General features: G+C 37.1%; 1 protein-coding gene and 1 pseudogene across 1 annotated transcript; one reads left to right on the forward strand and one right to left on the reverse strand.

Annotated features, from left to right (window-relative positions):
• Positions 1-372: 372 nt before the first annotated feature.
• Positions 373-22,308, forward strand: LOC105035468 (pantoate--beta-alanine ligase). The gene is given in 6 exon segments (XM_010911033.3): positions 373-798; positions 801-1,090; positions 4,823-4,916; positions 4,919-4,935; positions 13,671-13,802; positions 22,030-22,308. Coding segments are annotated over 6 exon segments (939 nt in total). The 5' UTR covers positions 373-509; the 3' UTR covers positions 22,147-22,308.
• LOC140851447 (chloroplast envelope quinone oxidoreductase homolog) lies at positions 9,860-12,877 on the reverse strand (annotated as a pseudogene).
• Positions 22,309-23,941: the final 1,633 nt, after the last annotated feature.

Consider the following 23,941-nt stretch of genomic DNA (forward strand, 5'->3'; position numbering starts at 1 on the left):
TTAAATGTTAGAGGATAAAATACAAATCATAAATACATCAATTTAATTTATAATTTCAAATTAAAATTTAACAAATTAAATTTTAAATAAAATTTAAAATAAATAAATAAATAAATAAATTATTTAAAAATTATTTAATTTTAATTTTTTTGTTTAAAATTATTTTTATTAAATTATTAATATTCTTTTGATCCATCGATCAGATGATGTCCGACGATGGGGCCCAGTGGCATGCAGCTTCCAGCGACTTATGTGATGGGTGAAGAAAAATTGAGGGGCCACTGGTGCAATGCACGAGGGGGGGGAAACAGCAGTTTAATATTTTCCGACTCAATTTGGCCCGATCCATTTGTTACCGACAAGGTCTAAAAAACCTATTAACTAGGTTCTTGGAGAGGAAACATGAAGAGAGAAGCTTTAGACTGCTGTCTCGTCTCCTCTGACCTCGAGTTCACACGGCGGCGCGCACCAGCCCCTGAGACCGAGAGGCAAACACAGAGCGTCCGGAGATGGCCAAGCAACCGGAGGTAATTAGAGACAAAGCCTGCATGCGTTCCTGGTCGAGGTCGCACAGATGGAAGGGCAAAACCCTTGCCCTCGTCCCAACCATGGGCTTCCTCCACCAGGGCCACCTCTCCCTCATCCGAGAGGCCAAGGCCCACGCCGACGTCGTCGTCGTCTCCATATACGTCAATCCTGGCCAGTTCGCTCCCTCCGAGGACCTCGCCACCTACCCATCCGACCTCCACGGCGACCTTCAGAAGCTCGCCGACGCGGAAGTCGACGCCGCCTTCTGCCCTCGAATCTCTACGATTGTGGAAGCGATGGGGTGCCCGGGGGAGGGGGTTCCAGCGGCGGCGATGAGAGCACGGCGGTTTCTTGCCTCGAGGCCGGGGATGGTAGGGTTAGAGCAGGTCATGAGACATGGATTAGGGTCGAGAGGCTGGAGAAGGGATTGTGTGGGAAGAGCAGGCCTGTCTTCTTTAGAGGGGTCGCCACGGTTGTGGCCAAGTTGTTCAACATTGTTGAGCCTGATGTCGCGGTCTTCGGGAAGAAGGACTACCAACAATGGCGTATTATCGGTCGGATGGTAAGGCTCGAATTGCAATTCCTCGACTGTCCTTATTTTCTTTTAATATATATACACACATACATATACATATATGCATATATCTATATATACATATATGCATATATCTATCTATCTATCTATCTATATATATATATATATATATATATATATATATGTATATATGTATATATGTATGTATGTGTATATGTATATATGTATGTATATGTATGTATATGTATATGTATATATGTATGTATATGTATGTATGTGTATATGTATATATGTATGTATATGTATGTATGTGTATGTATATATATATATATATATGTATATGTGTATGTATATATATATGTGTATAAGTATGTGTGTGTGTAGGCGCATGCATATATATATATATATATGGATATATATGGATGCATATATATATGTGTATGTATGTGTATATGTGTATGTATATATATATATACATACATATACATATATACATACATATACAGATACAGATATATACATACATATACAGATACAGATATATATATACATACATATACATATACAGATATATATATACATACATATACATATACAGATATATATATATATATACATACATATACATATACAGATATATATATATATACATACATATACATATACAGATATATATATATATATATATATATATATATATATATATATATATATATATATATATATATATACATACATATACAGATATACACACACACATATACACATACATACACATATATACATATACATATGTATATGTATATGTATATGTGTGTGTGTGTACACACACACACATATATATGTCTACATATATACATATGTATATACATATATACACATATATATGTCTATATATATATATATACATATATACATATGTATATACATATATACATATGTATGTCCATGTCTGTATATGCATGTGTGTATGTGCATGTACATATGTGTGTGTGTGTACATATGTCTGTATATGTGCATATGTATGTGTATCTGTATGTCTGCATATGTATGTGTGTGTGTGTGTGTGTGTGTGTGTATATATGTATTGTTATATATGCACGTATATATTTATGTATATATATCTCTATGTGTGTGTGTGTGTATGTACGTACCTACGTATGTATATTTTTGTGTTCGTTTTATCTTTTGTTTTGCTTTGGAATTAATTTTGCTCGATCAAACGACACATAAAATGTAAGGTAAAGGTCTAAGTTAAAACCATTGTGTTGAGGGATAATTCACGAAGGATCGATATTAGATACTAGAAGGGATTTGGTTAAAAGGATTTCTACATGAGAAAATGGTTGAGAAACTAGTAAATCCTAACAAAATGCCTAAAATTGACATGAAGCTCTCCATGTATGAGGGAGAAAATGGGAGAAAGTTAACAAAAAGAATGTAAACCAGCATTGGTTGATGTATTGGTTCCATGAGAAAGTTAACAAAAAGAATGTCAACCTGATATTGGTCTATTTTGGATCCATAGTGGGACCAGCACAAGCCGACATGGGATGATAGAGATTGGTGCATTTGGTATGGTGGTTTGAACCATTATATGATGCTTGTGAAGGTCTCGCATAGTGTGCATCACCACTTTAAACATTGTGCAAAGCTATGATGTGCTGATTTACCCATAGATGATATCTGATCTTACAAGTCAAGATCTTTTTTTTTTTTTTTTGTGGTGGGGATGAGGGGAAGGGGGGTATGGGACTGGAAAATAAGCATTTTGAAGTTCCCAATTCCAGAATGGATTAATCCTTGAGCTAAGGTGATATAATGGTTAGGACTAGGGTTTCATGTATGCTAATAAGGAGATGTTTGGTTGTGATGGGAATAGTATCGATGTTTCGAGCAAAAATGGTAAAAGGATTTCTAACAAAATGCCTAAAATGGTTAGATACTAGAAGGGATTTGGTTAAAAGGATTTCTACATGAGAAAATTGTTGAGAAACTAGTAAATCCTAACAAAATGCCTAAAATTGACATGAAGCTCTCCATGTATGAGGGAGAAAATGGGAGAAAGTTAACAAAAAGAATGTAAACCAGCATTGGTTGACGTATTGGTTCCATGAGAAAGTTAACTAAAAGAATGTGAACCTGATATGGGTCTATTTTGGCTCCATAGTGGACCAGCACAAGCCGACATGGGATGATAGAGATTGGTGCAATTGGTATGGTGGTTTGAACCATTATATGATGCTTGTGAAGGTCTCGCATAGTGTGCATCACCACTTTAAACGTTGTGCAAAGCTATGATGTGCTGATTTACTCTTAGAGGATATTTGATCTTACAAGTCAAGATCTTTTTTTTTTTTTTTTTGGTGGGGATGAGGGGAAGGGGGGTATGGGACTGGAAAATAAGCATTTTGAAGTTCCCAATTCCAGAATGGATTAATCCTTGAGCTAAGGTGATATAATGGTTAGGACTAGGGTTTCATGTATGCTAATAAGGAGATGTTTGGTTGTGATGGGAATAGTCTCGATGTTTCGAGCAAAAATGGTAAAAAGACTAGAATAGAAGGCCTATATACTTGCTAGAGTTTCAAAATACCTAATGAGTGAACATTATGAAGGGAAAATAGTTGAGTACTAAGGCTTGTTCACTGATTTCATCTTTCGGATTTGGTACCAAATGCGATACTATGTTCTCAGAATGGCAAAAAGGGGAAAATAAGTTTTGATGCAAGAGAAATGAGGGTTTAGGATCTAGTGTTGATCAAAAGCTTTTTTGAAATTGCTCTGATTGATTCTAAGTGCTGGATTGCTGGCTTAGGAAGCACGTATTATCTCCAATTCTTGATGTTTTAAACAACTAGTAAAGAGAAAGAGAGAGGCCCCCCTACACACTCATATATATATATATATATATATATATATATATATGTATGTATGTATATATCTATATATGTGTGTGTGTATATATATATATATGTATGTGTGTATGTGTGTGTGTGTGTGTGTGTGTGTGTGTGTGTATATATGTATATGTATATATATATATGTATATATATATATATCTATGTGTATATATATATATGTATGTGTGTGTGTGTGTGTGTGTGTGTGTGTGTGTGTATAGCGAGAGAGAGAGAGAGAAGAGAGAGAGAGAGAGAGCAAAATAAATAAGAAACACAACTCCAAGTTTGCCTTATTTGATAACCAAACTATTCTCTTCACAAATTGATAAAATAATTTGAAGCGAAACACTTGATTCATTTTTGACTGCCATTTTATGTCTATCCCTTGCACACAACACTTTACATTTAGTCCTACTCATAGGTAGGCTAGTATTTTATACACAGTTATGACTGTGCTGATGCTTGGTTCTATGCTTTAGGTGCATTTATTTTCTAACAATTATGCATGACTATGTGGAGGGCTAGTGACTAAAGTTAGAATGGCCATCAAAATAAGGGTAGGAAAAGATTTTCGGATGATAGAGACTAAACATAAAATGGTAGTTAATCAAAGGACCAGGTTTCGCCTTTGCCTAATTGGAATCCTCAATATTCAATTTTACCATATTTGTTTTTTCTCCTACCCTTAAGAAAAAAATTAAAGATTGAAGTTGTTTTTGTTGAACTTTGGCTGAATTTCTTGGCTTTAATGTTATGGGATTTAATAATTCCTAGGAGTCTCTATACCAATAATCTACACCATCTGATCCATTTTCTAGTTGCTAATAAGTGTATGTTCATTGATGGTCATTGCTAGGTTTGTGATCTTGATTTTGGAGTAAAGGTAATTGGTTCAGAGATAGTTCGGGAAGCTGATGGGCTTGCCATGAGCTCTCGCAATGTGCACCTCTCACTGAAGAGAGAGAAAAGGTTTGTTTTTTATTTTAAACATATTTTATGTTTATCTCATTTTTTAACATTTAGCTAGTACTAAGAGAGCACAACATGTTTATCAAAGTTTGCTTTATATTTTGGTATCAAGGGATGTTTCTCACATTCTAGTTTATATATACTCCTTATTTGTAATATTAGTATTTGAAAGGCTTAAAGATATGAATGTGGCGATACAAGTGCTAAATAAGATGCAAAAATGATTTAATCTTGGGAAAATACATGTATGTGATAATCATGTTGATGGTTAAGGTTGTTTTGATACCTCCATTTTTTGAATGACATTAAAATGCTTATTCAAACCCTGAGAAAAAGGGATGTTGGTTATAGGCCACTTGTAAGTGATGTGCGATTGGATCCAAATTGAATGAAGCTGATTAGGTCATCATCCTTAGTATTGTTTGCCCAATGTATCGCCTTAGGTGACAAATAGATAAGGATTGACAAGGGCATCACTCATAAATAATGTCCCACAATTTAACTTGGGTTAAGTGAAAAATTTTAGGACTTGAATAAATTTATAGTGCTTGGAAACAATATATTGCAAATGAGCCTACTTATAGTGGTTAGATAAGATGGTTAGAGATCTCTTATTAAATGGAGCAAATGTGAGCAATGAAGCTAGATCCATTAGGGTAGAGTCTGGTACTCAAAATGGTAAAACATTTACTAAAATAAGTAGAGAGCTGATGGATGAGAATAAAACATTGCTAACTCTTAGTAACTTCTTTTTGACGCTTGGATGATGCCTGCTTTGGGTGGTGCATTCTGTTATATGTAGACAGACTCATGGAATGTTTAAATAAAAATTTTTCTGAAAAGTGAGTCTATTATTAAATATATTTTATGAGTCTTAGGTTGTTTCTCGTGTCTGCATTCTGGTCTAGTTCCAAATAAAAATATATACAAGGTCTGCGGACTTGGTACCAGATTTGTGTCGGTTGGCCGATGGTACGAGTTGGTACAGGTCTGTACTGGACCGGACTGGTACGAATTGATATAGAAGTGAAGAAAGAAACCGGAGGAGAAAAAGAGATAAAGAGGGGAGGGAGAGAGAGAAGGGGGGAGGGAGAGAGAGAAGAGGGGAAGGAGAGGGTGGTCGGAGGAGATGCCGGAGGTGGCCATAAGTAGGCTGCGAGCGTGCTCGGAGGGTTGCCAAGGTCTCCACTTCCTCTGTCAAATTGCGACTGAGAGTGAGAGAGATAGAGATAGGGGGAAGGGAAAGAAAAGGAGAGAGAAGCCGACGTCGAGGTTGCCATGGCTGTCGGACTGTGGAATCGCGGGCCGCAGCTTCGCGGGTGTGAGACAGGTGCGATCGCCCCAGTTTTATGGGTTCTTTTTAAAAAATCTTGACCATAGTGAAGTCAACAATGGATAAGTGAAGCCAGCACACCCATTAAGTGAAGCCAGCACATCTATTGCCAGTTTTACTGTTTCTCCAGTTTTTTTAAAAAAATTTTGAAATAGTGAAGCTAGCAATGGGTTTGCCGGCTTCACTATTTATCTTCATTTTAAAAAAAACACAATGAACCAAATAGGGGTGGTTGCCTCTATTCCACGACCGTGGCTCCGTCTGTGCCTTTTCCACTGTTCGATGGCCATGGCAGCCTCTCTGTAGTTGCACCTTCATTCAATATCCTTGTTCCCCCTTCTTTCTATCTCTCTCAATTAAACATCCTATCGGACAACACCAAGCGATAGAGCCTTCGTGGCCCTCCAGCGGCCTTGGTGGGCCACCATCGGCCCTCCAACGGCATCGTCCCCTCTTTCGCTCCTCTTTTCTCTCTCTCTCTCTTCTCTCCTTCCCTCTCTCTCGTCTGGTGTTCGATTTGATTGGCCGAACTGTCGCGGTTTCTATCCGGTACGGCTTGGAATGTCCTGAATCGTTTGGTTCGAGATGGTTCGACGTATGTTGGTATTATATACTCGGTAAGTATGGTAGGTTTGGTACGATATAATATTGACTGGTATGGCGAACCTTGCATTTAGAAACAAACTCTTGTGCCAAAACTAATTTATGTTGTCCTTTGCAAGACATCTCAATAGATTTCTTAAACACTGATTACTACTTCAATTTGATCCTTTTTGAGGCTGATGTGCACCACTGTATTATTATTAGTAATTGACAACATCCACAGTCCTCTGGAAATGAGAAAGAAATCCGGTGTCTTTATCAAATGTGACAGTCTCCTACCTCGTTAAGTCTAACTACCTCCAGAAGAATAGATATGCCACATGCGTTGCATCTAAAGTCTTTTATATGGAATAAAATATGCCATTTCAGAGAAGCGGTCAACAACAACAAATATCGAGTCCACATCTCTTGCTATCTATGATAAACTCAACATAAATCCATGCTAATTTCAGTCCAAGGAGCTGTAGGAATTGGCCAAGGAGTGCAGACACCTGCGTTTTCTTGTCTCTAAGATTTGGCAAGTACATCAACCAAAACATGCCTATAGACATCTTGTTTGAATGAAGGTGAAAAATATCTTACTGCCACCATCTTCAACATTTTATCTCGACCAAATTGCCTTCCTAGGCCTCCCCCATGCAACAAATCAATCAAGAATTCCCTTATACTATGTCTAGTTCACTGGAATGAGTATTGGAATGGAATGAGAATTCCAAATTAGCCCCATTCCCATGGTTGATACAGCTTTTAGTGTGCTTTTGATAATAAATTAATTAGCAATATTTATGACACAAAATCGTGATAGCTAAATTCTTTTATATGAATCAAGTATCAATGAACATCTTTACTAGTCAATCTAAACAAAGCTTTGACTAGTCCATGTTACCTCAATGTAGAAACTCAAAACTAAGTTTTGAGGACTTGTTCAATTGGTCTAGGGCTTGATGGTAATGCACTTCAACTTCGGGTAGGTCTCCAGCACCTACATGTCAATCTCATTGTCCAAGTGATCAATATTACACCATGTTATTGTTCTTTATCTTTCCCATGGTGCTTCTAGATTGATCAGGTCTGATTTTAGGTTACATTTTAACTACTTCCATAGATGGACTTAACTCAGTTGCAAATAGTGTCTTGGAACTTGCCAGTCACATACTTTCAGGATCCTTTAAGCACAGTTTGATCAAGGCCAAGGAGCTCATTGAGAAGGCAAGGAAGATACACAATAGCTTGTCACAGATTTTTCCAGAGGCTGCCTCTGGTGGTTAGAGTATGACTATAAATTCAGCCCTTATACCTTTGTGTGTTTCATGGTAGTTGTGTGCCTCTACCTCCATTGGTCCTTTCAATATGTTCATTGATAGAGAAGTTCTTCTTCGATGCTTTGGTTTATCCTTTGGATGTGATACTTAGTTGTGTGGAGAGGTTCCCATCAAATCTTCACTAATATTATGACTTATGACCATGGAACTTACCACTTTACAAGTTCAAGAAAGATCTTAAAAATGATTTTTAGCACATAACAGTTTATTAGATACCATTTCTCTTTCTACATCACAACAAAGAAATAAAGTTCCCTTTTCAATACCAGATAAAAAGAGATTATCGAAAAACAGCCGAACTCTTTCATTTATGTTAGAAATTCCATGAAGTGTTGGAAAGTGAACTTTTGGCCTAGAAAATAGATGCTTTACCAGGAAGCCGCAGGCCCTTTCCTTTTTCTTGCTTTTGGTGATAAGGTACACTGTGTAGAAAATCCTTAGCTATGAATATATTAGATGCTTGTGTCTCAGATTGGTAAAATAGTCCCCCTCTCCATAAAAATATTTTTGTCGCATTAAGAAAATCTTTTTTTGCAAATTAACATGATATTGTGGAATTATCAATTTGTAATATTAGTATCATTGAAGGTTTTTTGAGGATTGGGTCTCGTGGTCCCTTGCATAAACAATTAGAGTCATCAGATGGATCCAAATTACTAAGAATACATTAACTAGTCTAGGAAAAAAAATCAGCCATGTGAGAATGCTGATGTAGAAATTTCTCTTTGGGATGCTCGGGCCTATCATCTACTTTCCATTAGTTAATCTCATTACTGAAACATGGTTGACTGATATAGCATAAATGAAAGTAAAACTAAAGTTGTACTGAAGCACTATATGATATTTATGAGCAGGGGTGAAGTTTAGATGCCATCAAAGAGTACCATCATGATACTACCCATCATGTGTGGCACTCATTTTAAACTGAGATGACATCAACGAGTGATACTTGTCCTCTAAAATGTAGGATCACAACTATTAATTTGTTTTTCAAATTTTGACAACTTGTGTCACCAATTGAAGCAATGCCATGCTGAGTCGACATCACTTGCGTAGGGTAACATCGTTAAACCATGCCACCTGGATAGGGGGTATTGTTTCAAGGCTTATATATCATGATATTGATGAGGGAATTATGATTTAAATGAAAGGCTACAAACACATATTTCTAGTGAGAGGCATAGAAAGAAAAGATACAGAAACACGCACACAACATGCGATCGAGGACTTTGTGATACCACAAATCACCTCTTGGACAAAATGTGGGTAGTCCAAATAGGCATGCAGTTGTAGTCTCTGAACTGAACATTCCCATGGCCAACCCTTGCAATGCATCATTCTATCTGATTCTCCCTAATATCATTTTATCTGCTTATCCCATGTATTAAAGATCTATCATGGCTTTGAACAGACACTTTTGAAGGCAGTCTAATCTAATCTATGGATTGCAATTTAATGATGCCCTGTTATTTATATCATACATGCCAAATTTTGCCACTAATGCTTGTCCAATTTATATATGCTTGTCAGATGGAACCACAACAAAAAAGGTCCACCAAGAGTTGAATCAGTTACATGATATTTTGCTGTTTGATAGACTTGTTTAGTTTCAAGTCTCTGAAACTACATGTTGTAGTAGTTACAATAACTCCAGTTTCATGTAGTTGCTTGGTAGCATGTGTAACTAGTAGATGTAACTTGATTTATGGTAGTTGGTAATCTTTTTTTGCAACTGGCTCATAGAAACATTTACCAATTCTGCAATATAACTCTGGACGGAGCTTTATAAAGCTCCGAGGTTCCACTTTCCTAGCTGCTTGCTCCAATTTTTCCAGGCTTATGCCTCACAGTTGCTACACTCTAGCATGCTATAGCTCAGGTTCAAATTAATATAATTGGGAGGATTTAACTAAAAGTCCAAGTGCGGGATAGCTACCTGATACATCAAAACAAACTCTGGAAGTAACTTATTTCCAGCACCGGTGAAACTGCATACCCCAAGTGCTGGACAAAAAGCACATAGATTCCAGGAAATAAGATCTGGCAAGTGGCAAGTAGCAACCATGAACATGTTATTTCAGTATTACTTTCAGAAAGCCTCAATTTAGCAAGTTTTTCGAGAGAAACAATATAGCAAGTTTATAGGCATCATTCAGAAATAGTAGGCATAATTACTAGTTTACTACTATATGCAAGAACCAAGACTCTCAAATATAATCTTGCATCACACAACACAAGTGAATGACAGCTTCAAATGACGGCCTCACAACAGGAGCAACTACATTGTTTTCATATTCTTCAATAAATGTCTAGAGATACCAATACTCCAACACCTTTCACATTTCCACAATGATTTTCCCCATAGCATGACCATCTATGCTCTTAGCCCAAGCCTCCTCTGCTTTGCTCCAAGGATGCCTTGAATCCACCATGGTCTTGATCTTCCCTTCACCAATTCTACCACGAACTTCAAGTCCTCCAGCTTTGGTGCTAATAGCAATGGCACCAGCTTCTTCTTGGAGAAGGTCACCTTTTTGAAGACACAAGTAGCCATAGCCTTGCTAGATGGGGTTATGTCAATGATTCCATAAGTAGTCAAATTAGGCTGAAAGGTGGACTAGGCAATGCCAGTAGTGCAGTGGATCAAATCATATTTCCTATCTGATAGGCTCTTTTAGCTTACACCAGCTGGAGTCTTGGTAGTCCAAACCTCATCTGCACCCAAACTCTTACAAGCTCTAAGTTGCAAGCACCGCAGGTCGCTGTTACATGGAGGTTTCCCAGCTTGGCAAGCTAGACACAATGTCCCACACCACCAGAGGCTGCAGTGATCAGGACATTAGATGGCTCATCAGTGCTATCGAACTTGGTCACACATCCTTCAGTGCCTGGAGGGCAGTAACAGCTGCAATGGACAGGCCTGCACCTTTAGCTGGAGATAATTCAGGTCGCCTACTGACTGTAAAAGCCACTGGTGCCATAGCATACTCCATGAGACCACCACCACTCTGTCAACAAGTGAATCGTGATTTAGAAGAATGGGCAACAAGCAAAATAGTTTAGACACCAAGTAGATAATTAGCTGCTTGGTCTTAAATAGCAGGTTATGTTCTTTTGATAATGTGCCAAGCACTTTATTGATAGACAAGTTGTGCAGTAGCCACCTTGTAGTGCAATAATTTTATTACCGATAGGAATCATCTAATATAGCGCTATGAACCCAACACATCATCAAACAGCATTGCCATGGTAGCAGCAGCAACAATGCAACTGACAGCACAAGTTCGATCGCTTATTGGTACAAGAATGCCAACCATTTGCTGTGATTGACCAAAGCTGCCGACTTTGTATGTTTTCATAAAAATGGATTCATGCAAGTGTCTATAAGTTTTTTATTTTGCTACAATAAAAATCAATTTGGGAAATAGTTATCTAGTGAAGAAAATCACATGTTAGCAATAACATCACAAGAAAGAGGCTTTGAAGTCCTTTGGATCCATTGTGGAGGCCACCCGTTATCTGACCCGACCTTCCCTCCATAAATTACAACTGAGCACTCGCCGATGACCTGACAGGACTACCTCGGACCTCGAGGAGAGGTCCAAGGGCCTGAAGCGAAGCAAGGATATGTCATTAGCTTATGTTCGCCCCCTGGATTGCCGTTTACTGACCCTAAGGTCAGGATCCAGCTGATCGTAGAAGCGAAGCACCACGACCTGCACAGATGCAGACACACATAAGACGGAGCCTCAGCTTCACCCTGACCTCGAGATGCTAGCCTATTCGGCCATGCGGGCGATTCTCGAAATCTCCTAATAACTTGTTGAATGCAGGTACAACTTGCTACTGATGCCCAAGACTAATAACCCCGGTTGCAAGTTAGTGAGCAGATTCCATATCACAACGGCTTATCAGGATATGGCCTAACAACCTAAGTGCTATGCCCCAACGATCTAACAGATTCCGGCGTTACGGCCTACGATCCTAGCTCTATATAAAGAGGTAATGAGGGGATCTTTAGATAAGTCCAACTTTGGGTAAGTCTGACTCTAGAGCGAAAAATCTGCTCCTGTTCTCCTCCCAACTGTTTCCTAAACTCTGATTGACTTAATCATCGAAGGATCCCCCCAGACATTTCGATGAGTGGACATTTTTTTTGTAGGTCCATTGGCTATCACGAGCAGCCTACACCACCCAAGGTGCTTGATCAACCTCCAGATGCACCATCCATCAGGGTTTAGTGGCAACAGATTGCCGTGCTAGGTAGGGAGGGAATCAACTTTGAAGGAGGAAATGGCAAGGACATGAGCACAAAATGCTTCGGCTAGCTTTGGTCGATATTCATCATGATGGGATGAACGACCAGTCCCACAAGCCGAGCCTAGTCTTGCTCGCCCAATCATAGTGGCAGACCAGTAATAATTTGCTACTCTGGTATAACAAGTCCAAACTCTGGAGGCCACCATCCAAAAGTCTTTAGCAGACGACAGAGAGGCAGCAACAATAGCCTGAGGAGCAGGATCCACATGCTGCTCCGTGGGACAATCGACAATTATTCCAGCATAATTCAGGGCAACACAGCTTACTTGACAGTCTCACCACTCACAGATGGACCGTGATGCGCTCGAAAGGCTGCCAAGGCCTTCGCTTTTTCCGTCAAATCGCAATCGAGAGAGATAGAGAGAGGGAGAAAAAGAAAAGGAGGGAGGGGAAGCAGGCGGAGAGACGTTGAAGGATCTCGACTAGTTGCTGTGGTCGTTGGATGGAGTCGTGGCCCATGGCTCCGTGGGCATGAAACTAGAGCGATCATCCCTATTTTATGGGGTTCTTTTAAAAAATTCTGATTATAGTGAAGCCGGCATATTCCTTGTCAGTTTTACTGTTTATTCGATTTTTTTAAAAAAAATTTAAAACAGCCCGCTTCACTATTCATTTTCATTTAAAAAAAAAAGCGATGAACTGAACAGGGATGTTCCATGGTTGCAGCTCAGCCTGTGCCTTTTCTGCCGCTCGATGGCCATGGCGGCCATCCGGCGCCCTTCAACGGCCACTCCACTGGCTGCGCTTTCCTCTAGTACCCTTGCTCTCATTTTTTCTCTCTCTATCTCTCTTGATTAAACGTTTTATCGGATAACACGAAACCATGGAGCCTCCGCAGCCCTCCGACGGTCTTGACAGGCCACTGCCGACCCTCTGCAGCATCGTCCCCCCTTTCTCTTCTTCCTCTCTTTCTCTCTCTCCCTTGTTTGCTGTTCCGATTGGGCCAGCTGAACCATCTTGGTTTGTGGTCGGTATGGCTCGGAGCATCTTACATCATTCAATTTGGGATGCTTCAGCGAATGTTGTATACATGTTCATGCAATTACATTTTGATTTTTTTTTAATCTTGCGGTTATCAGAATATATCTTTTCTTACACTGTTGTGATATGGTAATTACTCTCATATATATTCGTAATAAATTTTCTTGTTTGTGTAGGCATTGTCCATCAACAGGTCATTATTACAAGCTAAACTTTCTTTGCAAAAGGGGAAACACAGTTGCCAAGACCTGAAAAATCTAGTAGTTCAGACGATAACTAAAGCAGGTGGTAGAATTGATTATGTTGAGGTAAGATGATTAGATCCCCCCTACCTTTCCTGTCATTTTAAGTGCTTGCATATCTGGACAAGCCTTGCTTATTAAGCTCCGCAACTCATTGTTGCAAGAGAAACTACATATAGTAAAGAAAAGTTAATCATATGCCATATGCATGTTGTATGCCTTAAATAATGCATGTTGCATCAAAAATCATGTCACAGAAAGGTGCCATATACATGTCAACATTTACCATGGAGCTTGTCAGGATGTATATTTTTACTCTATTTTGTTGATTCATGGCTGGCACAAGCCAGTTTAAGTATGTAAGATTCTTTGTCAACAATATGCCCTAGGATTAATCTCTAGACAGCCTTAAAGGTGAGGATTAAAACTGAAACACAATCGCCCTGCAAAAAATAGATATGGTCGAATATCATGACTGTGAACTAGTATTGGACGTGTATAATGCACTTGGATGGAAGCATGGATGGCAATCATTTTGTGGGAGACAATTTTTTGCTAATATCTTTGTGACCCAAGGAGCCCCTATTTTGGCTGGTGTGCTTCTATAAACATTTTAACCACACCCATGTTCTTTATTTATCTCTACCATTTTAGTCATCATCAACAACTGATTGTATCATGCCCAATAATGTAAATATCAGTCCAAAATGCACTAATGCACAAAAGTTTTATTAATTTCCTCCAAATACCCAGTCCAGTCACACCTTGATCAAGTGCAATTGGAATCCTTAATTTCGCAAGATGCATATTTGAAAATCAAAGCATAGAAGTTGAGACAACCCAGCTTACAGGGTTGTCTAATTAGTTGTTCCTTGATATACTATCTGCTACCATGTTGCAGCATAATTATTACAATATAACTACCATGGACCTTTAGTCAGAAATTTCATTAGCAAAATAGTTGCTTTATTCATACTTGAAAGATGCATCCTTAATTTTGCAAGATGTATATTTGAAAATCAAAGCATAGAAGTTAAGACAACCCAGCTTACAGGGTTGTCTAATTAGTTGTTCCTTAATATACTATCTGCTACTATGTTGCAGCATAATTATTACCATATAACTACCATGGACCTTTAGTCAGAAATTTCATTAGCAAAATAGTTGCTTTATTCATGTGCTATTTTTTATTCCAGTCTTTACACTTTTCAGTACCCCTCCTTTGCTTCTTATGTCTATATTTCTAGATTTTAACTGACAGAGGTGGTTGATCTTTATCCATAGGAAAATATTCCTAATGTCGTAAGGTATCATACGTTGCCCATCAAATAATTTGTAGTGCTTCATCCTAGCAATATTTTCTTGAGACATGAATAAATTTGCCAGAAAAGATATATTCAGATGAGTCATGATTAATTAAATTTATTTAGTACTTGACTGCTATTCTTGCTTTTTATTCAAGATTAGAAAGCAATTATTCTTGATCAGCAATTTGGTATGTGGGTCCTTTGGAGTTTGGAGTTTTGGAATATAAACAAGCTTGTATTAAGTATTTAATTGTCTATGGGCAGATCATCATGCTTTTCTCTAGGGATTCTTACCCTCTCTTGATCTTAGCTTCGCAAGGTTATCTATATTGTCCAAGCAAAAACACCCCTTAGCCTTTTAGTCCCCATATGATCACTTTTTTTGATAACAATGCCACCAGCAGGTATGCTGTTCCGAATAGGTACTTATGTATGATGTTGTGGTTAACCTGACACTTTTATACCTGCAATACTTTCTGTGCATTGAGATTTATGACAAACCATGTTTTTTTGTGAGGATCCATACCGCCTAGTAGTATATGCCATACCGCCTAGTAGTATATGCCATACTGACTCAATAAGCTTTCAGTATGGCAGTGGGGGCTCAATATGATACTGCACTCTACATGATACAGATGTACAGCTGCTGTCTTGTCTCTAGCAGTGTACCGTATTTTAATAGGGGGTGTGTGTTGTACCCCTAACATATACCTGTAAGTTACTGGTATCAGGTTTAGTACCTAGACTGAAAACCTTGTAACAGCCACTATGATCTTCATATCAAAAACTTGCAATGCTGTCTTTAGCTGAGTCTGCTAATCATGTTGTATTATATGGAACATGTTTAGATCATGGTAACTTAGTAGTTTGATGATCTTGATGGTAATGCTTATTTTCTTGATTTTTTTTTCATTTTAATATGATAAATTTTCACCTTTCTAAATTCATATGTTTCCTTTCAGTTATGTTTCATGTTATTTTATACTTTTTATATTTTTTCATCATGTTTCGTGGTGTTCTTCCATGAAGGATTATAATTCATTATGTGCACATCCATCTCATGTAGTTTTAAGGATGGATTTTGATACCATTCCTGCACTATTGTAATCAAAAGTTAGGGAACAATGATGAAATGTACCATTTGATAGATATTTGAGTGATACTACAACAGCCTCTCAATAACTATAATCATGTTTGATATTTAAAAGAAAAAAAAGTCTCCTTGTTACTAAATAGATATCCATAGAAAATTAATATTTTAATGTTTATAGATCTATAAAGTTGAAGTTATGGTTCATGGTGGCATGAAATGTTTATATTAGTCTTACAAATTTGCAAAAGAAGCTTACATGAGCTAATTGAATATAGGAGTACAATCTCAGGTCAAATGGATAAATTAGACAGTTATCTTTTGCATGCCATTTTCTAGATTATTTATTCTGAACTTTGTTTCTTTTTGCTAAAAATCGGTAATGACCACAATATCCAGGGCTTGCTCAGATGGAAGCACTGTTTGCCACTTGAGCAAGGGGTTGGGGTTCCATTTTGATTGGAGTCAGCCCCCTGAGAGTGGGGCAGGTGTGGGGTAGAAAAGAGGGGAAGTAGCCCCTCCTGATCTCAAGAAAGGAAATCAATAATAGGTACTAAAGGAATGAATTCTGATGTTCAGATCCGCAAGGAAAACATGTTTTACCAATATTGCAGAACAGGGTGAAGGCGACATAAGAAAAAGCATGCTGTTTATTTGTGTAGATAATGTCAAACATCTTGTTGGGAGTTACTAGAAGAGATTGTGAAAGTTTCTTGAAGATAGTCATTCTTTCATTTTAATATTAAACAAATGTAACATGAGGGATTAAAACATGAACTAAATAGTGCCTTAGTGCTCACACTTCTCTCCTTGGGAGAGTTTTTGTTCAAATCTTCTATGGTGCATCCCCTAGAATTTGCACCTTGGTAATTTGTCTTTGGTGGATCTCCCCTTTGTCTCACTCTCTCTTTGAATTGGGGGGAGAAAAATAGAGAGAGAGGTAGCAGAGTGCAACATGTTAAATCATAACTATTGCAGTGAACTATTAAGTGGACTTTATATACTTGGATCGCATCAATCACATGAGAAATGATACTCTAAAGTTGCGCAGAGCAACTTCATTGATTTATAGGATAGTGCAGACTGAGTTCCAGTTGTTGACAGAGTTGCAGATCTTAATGTGAATGATATAAACTTGATGGTTGATCCAGTAATTAAATGTTGAATGAGGATTAGTTTGGTGGGTATTTGATGATTGAAGGCCCCTACACTTGGAAGATCTTAACAAAAGTTATGAAGGCATTGACCCAATGAACATCCAGCCATGGATCCACAAGAAAAAAATTCTTTAAGTAGCCAATTACAAGAAATGACTCTTAGATTTGGAAACGATGATTAAGATTTATTAATATATCATATCAAAGACAAGATACTTGATATTTATCAAGTATGGCACCAAAAGAATTTATAATATCACCTCTCACAACCATATGTAGATGTACATCAGTCCATTCATCTTCAAATTAGTGTGCCCATTTTTCTTCGCTTTGCTTTATAGACACTTGTCTGAAAGTGGATTTGTGATCAAGATCAGTCATCGCCGAGATATGAGATCCCAATCAACAAGAGTCCAGATTGACCATGACCAATTCAATGCAATCAGTTAGTTTGGTTATAGAGTTGATGGTCAATCCAATTGTTAAAACACGAGGGGCTTGATGCCTTGGCCAAACTAGCATGGAACCTAACTTGCATAAAAGCTGCGCTGCCCATTAGGTATCTGCTTAGGCTGCATATGTGGGTCACCTCCATGCCTACTGTATACATCCACATAAGAAAGTGGTGCAGGGCCTAATAAATGTAGCCATGGAGCTGCATATTCATGTTCAAATGCATAGATTGGTTCTTAAGAATAGTCTAAATGGTAGTCAAACTTTTAATGCTTTATCTATCCTTCTTCGGACTAACCTGACTTCTATAAGAACCTTGCATCTCTTTAAGTTAAATGATTGTGTTGCAAAAGTGGAGTTAGCTCAGGTCTACGCTATAGATCCATAAGTAAAGCCCAAGAAATCAGCTTGACTCAAGAAGCCCTAGAAGGCCTACAGATATAAAAAAACTTATGTATTAGAGAAGATCAAGAAATTTATTGTTTTTGCTCGAATCAAATGTCACTTGGTTCGTGATCTTTTGCCTCTTTTGAGTAGGCGATTGGGATATTAAAGGCAAGATGCTTAGGTATGATGTGCTGGCCAAGATCAAATATTTGTCTTAATCCTGTAATTTTATTTACTGCTTTTGCAATGATCTGGTGATGATAAAGATTGTGTCAGGATATAGTTTTGAGTTTCCTTCAAAAGCGGAGGAAAAAGATATGATAGTGGTTTCTTTTAAGATGGGATAGGATCTTTAGCCCTATAAAATACCCCACTCCTTGGCTCTTTTCAAGAACAACTTAAATATAATTTTTTTTTTCATTTTAGTGATGCTATGCTAGCCATAGAAAACTAGAATTGATTTCCACAAGACCCGGACACAAGATACCTGATGCATTAAAGAGATTGCTTATAGAATACATGTGGATAGGTGGCTAAAACAACATCAAGAGGGCATCTAACAATGACTCTTATATGCCTATTAGACAGCACTATATTCCTTATTTTATTTTATTCTGCTATGCTTATTATTAGCTTTTCAAAACATCTTTTGGTGTGAGCTAGACTTGATTTGAGTTTGTTATGACTTATGCTTACCTTCGGTATGAGAGGTCTCCATACTTGCCGCTTGCCTATCATAAGATGATGCAAGTAGTTGGCGACGTAATTGGATAAAGGACCATAGAATTACAGAATTTAGGGAATATATAGCATGGATAAGAGGGAAATGTTGTGCGACAGCTATTTTTGTTGGAGAAACACTGATTGAATTGGATGGCCAATCCCACCAATCCATCTCATACTTGGATCTACATGCTGAATTCATTCCCATCTTTTCCTATGTACAGGGCATTCTGCTCCTTGTGTCCATATAAACAGAGGCCTTGCTTTTCCATGTTTATTGTCAGTGCGCATTCTCTTTTCTTCTTATTTTCCAATCTCACTTTCATCCTACACTAGTTGAAACTTCTAAACAATTGCATAACCAGAGGGCTTATTTAAGGTGGGAAGTTGTTGGCTCTGTTATTGTGCTTTTTGCTACTTTTCTGTTCCAACTTTGGTCAGATCTGAAGGTCAAGGATGCCCTAAGTCTTGTCCTTTCACCATGAAGTATGTATTCTTATGCCTGTGTCCTAGTGATAAAGTTTTTTTGATTGGTTAGTTTCTTGACATATTGCTTGGCTCTATCATCATCTCTTACACTGGTTTTACAGACTAGTTCATATCTGCTTTCCTGAATTTCTGTCACACTACACACTTCCATACGTTCTATCCTTCATTTATAGTTTTCCTGTAGTTTAGACTTTATTTTCTTCTGTTTGGTGACCCTATTTGTTCCTTCTGTAAGCTCGCTGTTTGCTGGTTTTGGAACATTTTCTTTGAAGAAGTGCTAGTTTTAGAATGTTATGTACAGAAGTTTCGCTTTTTGTGCTTGATTCATGTCTTAGCAATGAATTTTATTAGCCAGGCATTTAACCATTCTAACTTATGGGAGATACAATTTTGGTCTAAAAATTCTTTGGATTTTTATATGCGGAAGTTAGTTGGCTTGAAGTCTGGACTTCGATTTGCTCCAAAGTTTAACTGCTTTTGGCTGCATAATTTGAAGATCCGGCATTCTCCACTCACCTCTATGGGAAAGCTAAGTGCCCCTATTTAGTAAGGCGCCCTCCCTTTATATATATTGGATTTTTCTAAGAATTGCTAAAGGTACCACCACTTTCACTATCCCATCACCATTATCATCATCATCACAAAATCGTTGTCTTGCCATATAAGGTTGTTGTAGAATCATTTGGTTGGATCCACGAGCTCATCATCTATGGGATGCAAAAGATTTGTTGGTGCGACTATTATTGGTGCCAAGCTGTTGTGATTACCGCCACCAAACATCAACCTGTTGCATTGTCCCAAGTAGAGCCGCAATCTCTTGCTTCATACCTAACATGACTCCTTTTGCCTTTTTAGAATCTCCATACAAATTCTATTGGTATCCAGAGGAGAATGGAATAGTTTTTTGTATAGTTATGACTGATATAACAGATCTTATATACTTGGCAAAAACTACTGGATTGGCTCTTGTTGGAAAAGCAATTGCTTTGGGGCCCAACCCTCCTTCCTAAAAGACCTTCAGGGACACGTTGTTAAAGAGTTGGTGCTCCCGTAATTTGTGCCAAAACAATGAATAGCACCAATCCCCTCCTGATACCTGGCATGTCAACTGTGAAGGGCATTTTCTGGATACTGCTCAGTTGAGACCTGTAGCATTGCTCAGAAAATGGTTATCATAACAATTGTTGCCATTTGAATAGGAATTAATGATGGACCATTATGGGAGACATTTGCTTCTGTTAATGTTTATAGAATGACATTATGGTTTTCAAATAATAAAATATATATATTTGAAGTGTTATAAAAATTGAGTTTTAAGAAATTATTTGGATCCGACTAATAATAAAAAGGCTTAAACAACAGTTTGTATTCCCATTGTACACTAGCTGTTATAACATGATAACTAGCAAATAAAAATCACTAGTTAAATTTTAAACAATGTTCTAAATATACATGTGTACATACATACCTACATATGTGTGTATGCATAAAATATGTATGAACACTAGCACCCAGGTACATGCAACACATGTTAAGAAAAGTGACCAAAACAAAGTTATGATTGTAAAAAATAAAATAGATATTCACTTATTTAAAAAGGCTTGCGGATGCTTGAATTTTATTCATAGACGAGGTTGTTAGTTATTTGGTTGTACCTTTCAATTAGAGAAAATTTTAGAAAAAGTGCTAAAACTATCTGCGGATCCTAGTTATTCATGATTCCTTTATACCATTTCAAAACTATCATTTCTAGTTGATTTCATTAATAAAAACTATTAAACATATTGCTCTACAATTTTGACATAGAATCTTTTCAGCACATTTCTATCTGATTTTATAATATTGTGTGTGTGTTTGCATAACGAAAGAGAGGGATCAAATCCCAAATAACTGGCTATTATTTTAAACCATGGTAGTAATGGATTACTGAGAAACCAAGGGTCCATTTGGTAATTTGCATTTGTTCTTTGTTTTCAAACACTAAAGAAAAAACAACACTAAAATATATGTGAGATGACATTCCTTTTTTTCATCAAAAAGAAATGCGAGATGACATTCCTTTTTTGTGGCTGTTTATATATATGTATATAAGAATTCTACATACAAATTTCATTTTACCCTTGAGAAAAGGAAGATAAAGACAAATCTTGATAGGGTCATGTTCTTCCTTTATCTCCATCAAATGAAGCCATCCTTCACATGGATTTTGTAGAGAATTAGAAACGGATAAAATGGCAATATTGCCACAATGCTCCAATTTTATAAGATCTGTTGGTAAACAGCCTGTGCCAACTTATTATGGGCATATATCATACAGTGTATTGCTCTCCAGCAAAATGAATGGATGCATGATTGCATGAAATAGTACACAACTAACTCCATGCATACCATATTTTCAGAAGAGTTGCAGCAGGGACAATATTATGCATTTTAGTGTTTAAATTATTGTTTTACTTTTTTTTTTTTTTTGAGTATTTTCTTGCAAAGTTCTCTTTGTCGAAGCAAATTTTCATTGCTTAACTATCTATAATCAATTTACATATTGTTAGTTCTAAATTTTTTCCTGAAGGCCAACTGTAAATAGACATATTCAGACTTTTCTTGTTCATGTGTGTACTGAAATACTAAATGATGCCAATGATAGGAAAATTTCTCAAAAAAGAATAACCTTTTTCTCATAATTGCAGGTTGTGGAACAGGAAACTCTGATTCCGGTAAAAGAGGTCAACAGCTCGGTTGTGGTATGTGTTGCTGCTTGTTTTGGAAACGTTAGGCTGATTGACAATATGGAAATCAACGTGTGAAGCAGAGTGCATTTACTGATGATTTATTCAGAACATTGACAATGAGCTCAGTCAAAGCACAACAAAATTTTTCCAGCCAATAAATTCCCAGTTTTGATTGCTAATGGATCACTAAAAGATACAGTGTCCTCCCATATTAGATAAATAAATGATTATTTTTTTGTAAACAGATAACTCACATATGGTATGAATTTTTTAATTGGGAGGATCCTTTTTATCTCCTTCAGATGCTGAAGGTTAGCTTTCTTGTTCTATCTGCTGTATTTCAGGGTTTATCTGTGCGTTGAGGGGCTCCCTCTAAGTACTATTACGAAAATTTAGTACTTTTACGTTGTTATATCAACATTGCCTTAAATAACATTTTTCTTTTTAGTCATTTTTCCCTTTAGTCCTGGAGGGAGAAGGATGTTGTAGGTATTATTGGTGGAAAACCATGTTGAGGTGGGTTGTTGTACAACTTAAAACGCTCTTTAAGACATGTACAAAACTATTAGAGGATTGGAAAGTCGCAAAATCTAACAAATTCTGCTGTAGATATTGTTATTTGTCACCATTTAGACCGAATAAAAGACTGGTGAGTGGATATTTTTGGATGATAGTCTTTATGGGCGGCGCTGATTTTTCCATGGGCGATAAGTTGGAAAGTATTTGAATTCAGATAACGTATAACTAATGATGCTTCAATTTTCACTCTTAAACGATGATGGTGGTACTCTTTCAAATTTCAGATTATTTTAGGAGTCTGAGAATAGAATGTTAGTGAGTTTCCAATGATTTAATGTAATGGTGTAATGCATGAGGCATTTTGGTTGCAACTCAATAATTCCTTCATTCTTAATTCGATGATCCAAAACAATATTCACCGGAAAATGTAGTATCAAAATATCTTTTTGGTTGGTCCTCATGTACTTCATTATTACATCAGTAGATAGGGATAGCGAGCGCCGGACTCCATACAACCATTGGAACAATGATAGAAGTGGTCATCTGTACTTTTTCTTTGTGATCTGGCCCATCTTTTTTATCTCTTTGCTCCCATCCTTTCCGTGTACAAGAGTTGCTGGGATCCTTTGCATTTCTCAACGAATCAAATATAATGAACTTTAATTAAGAAGAATGCACAATATAAATTATTTGTAATGAATTGTAATGGAGAAGGGTGATATATCATCCGTTTTCAATTTAGTTATATAATAATTAACTTCAAAGCAACAAGTGAGACTTAACAAAGCCAAATATTTATCCAACCTGTGAACAGATTTAAATAGGTTTAAAGCTTTAATTCTCAAACTAATTGATTAAAATATTAATCCGATAATATAATCATTTCCAAAAAAGAGTATAAGGAGTCAAGCCATGGAGGAGAGGAAGGGAGCCAAGATGAGAGGAGGAAGCCAAGGTAGAATAGATGAAATAGGGATCCGACTTGTATCTTTCGCGTAAAAGAATGATTGATCTTTTTTTGCGATGTAAACCATTGGATCATATCTTGCACAATATTCAAAGAACGATGTTAGCTTTGTGATATATGCTGTGAATATAAGTAAGAGATTTGTGGTACTTTGAAAGCTATGCAAAAAGCGATCCAACAATTTATTTTGTGAAAGAAAATCAATCATTCTTTGGATGGAAGATACAAATGAAATAGTAGTAGAAAGTCCTACATTTACGAAAGAATGTTAGAGATAAGAGAATTTCAAAAAGGGTACTTTTATATTATGATGGATAATGTAATCCTATTTTTGTGTATATATATATGATACATTGTGTTATTATGACTTTTTATTCATGTGTT

This window comes from Elaeis guineensis, chromosome 9, assembly GCF_000442705.2.
Source record: "Elaeis guineensis isolate ETL-2024a chromosome 9, EG11, whole genome shotgun sequence".
Lineage (NCBI taxonomy): Eukaryota > Viridiplantae > Streptophyta > Magnoliopsida > Arecales > Arecaceae > Elaeis > Elaeis guineensis.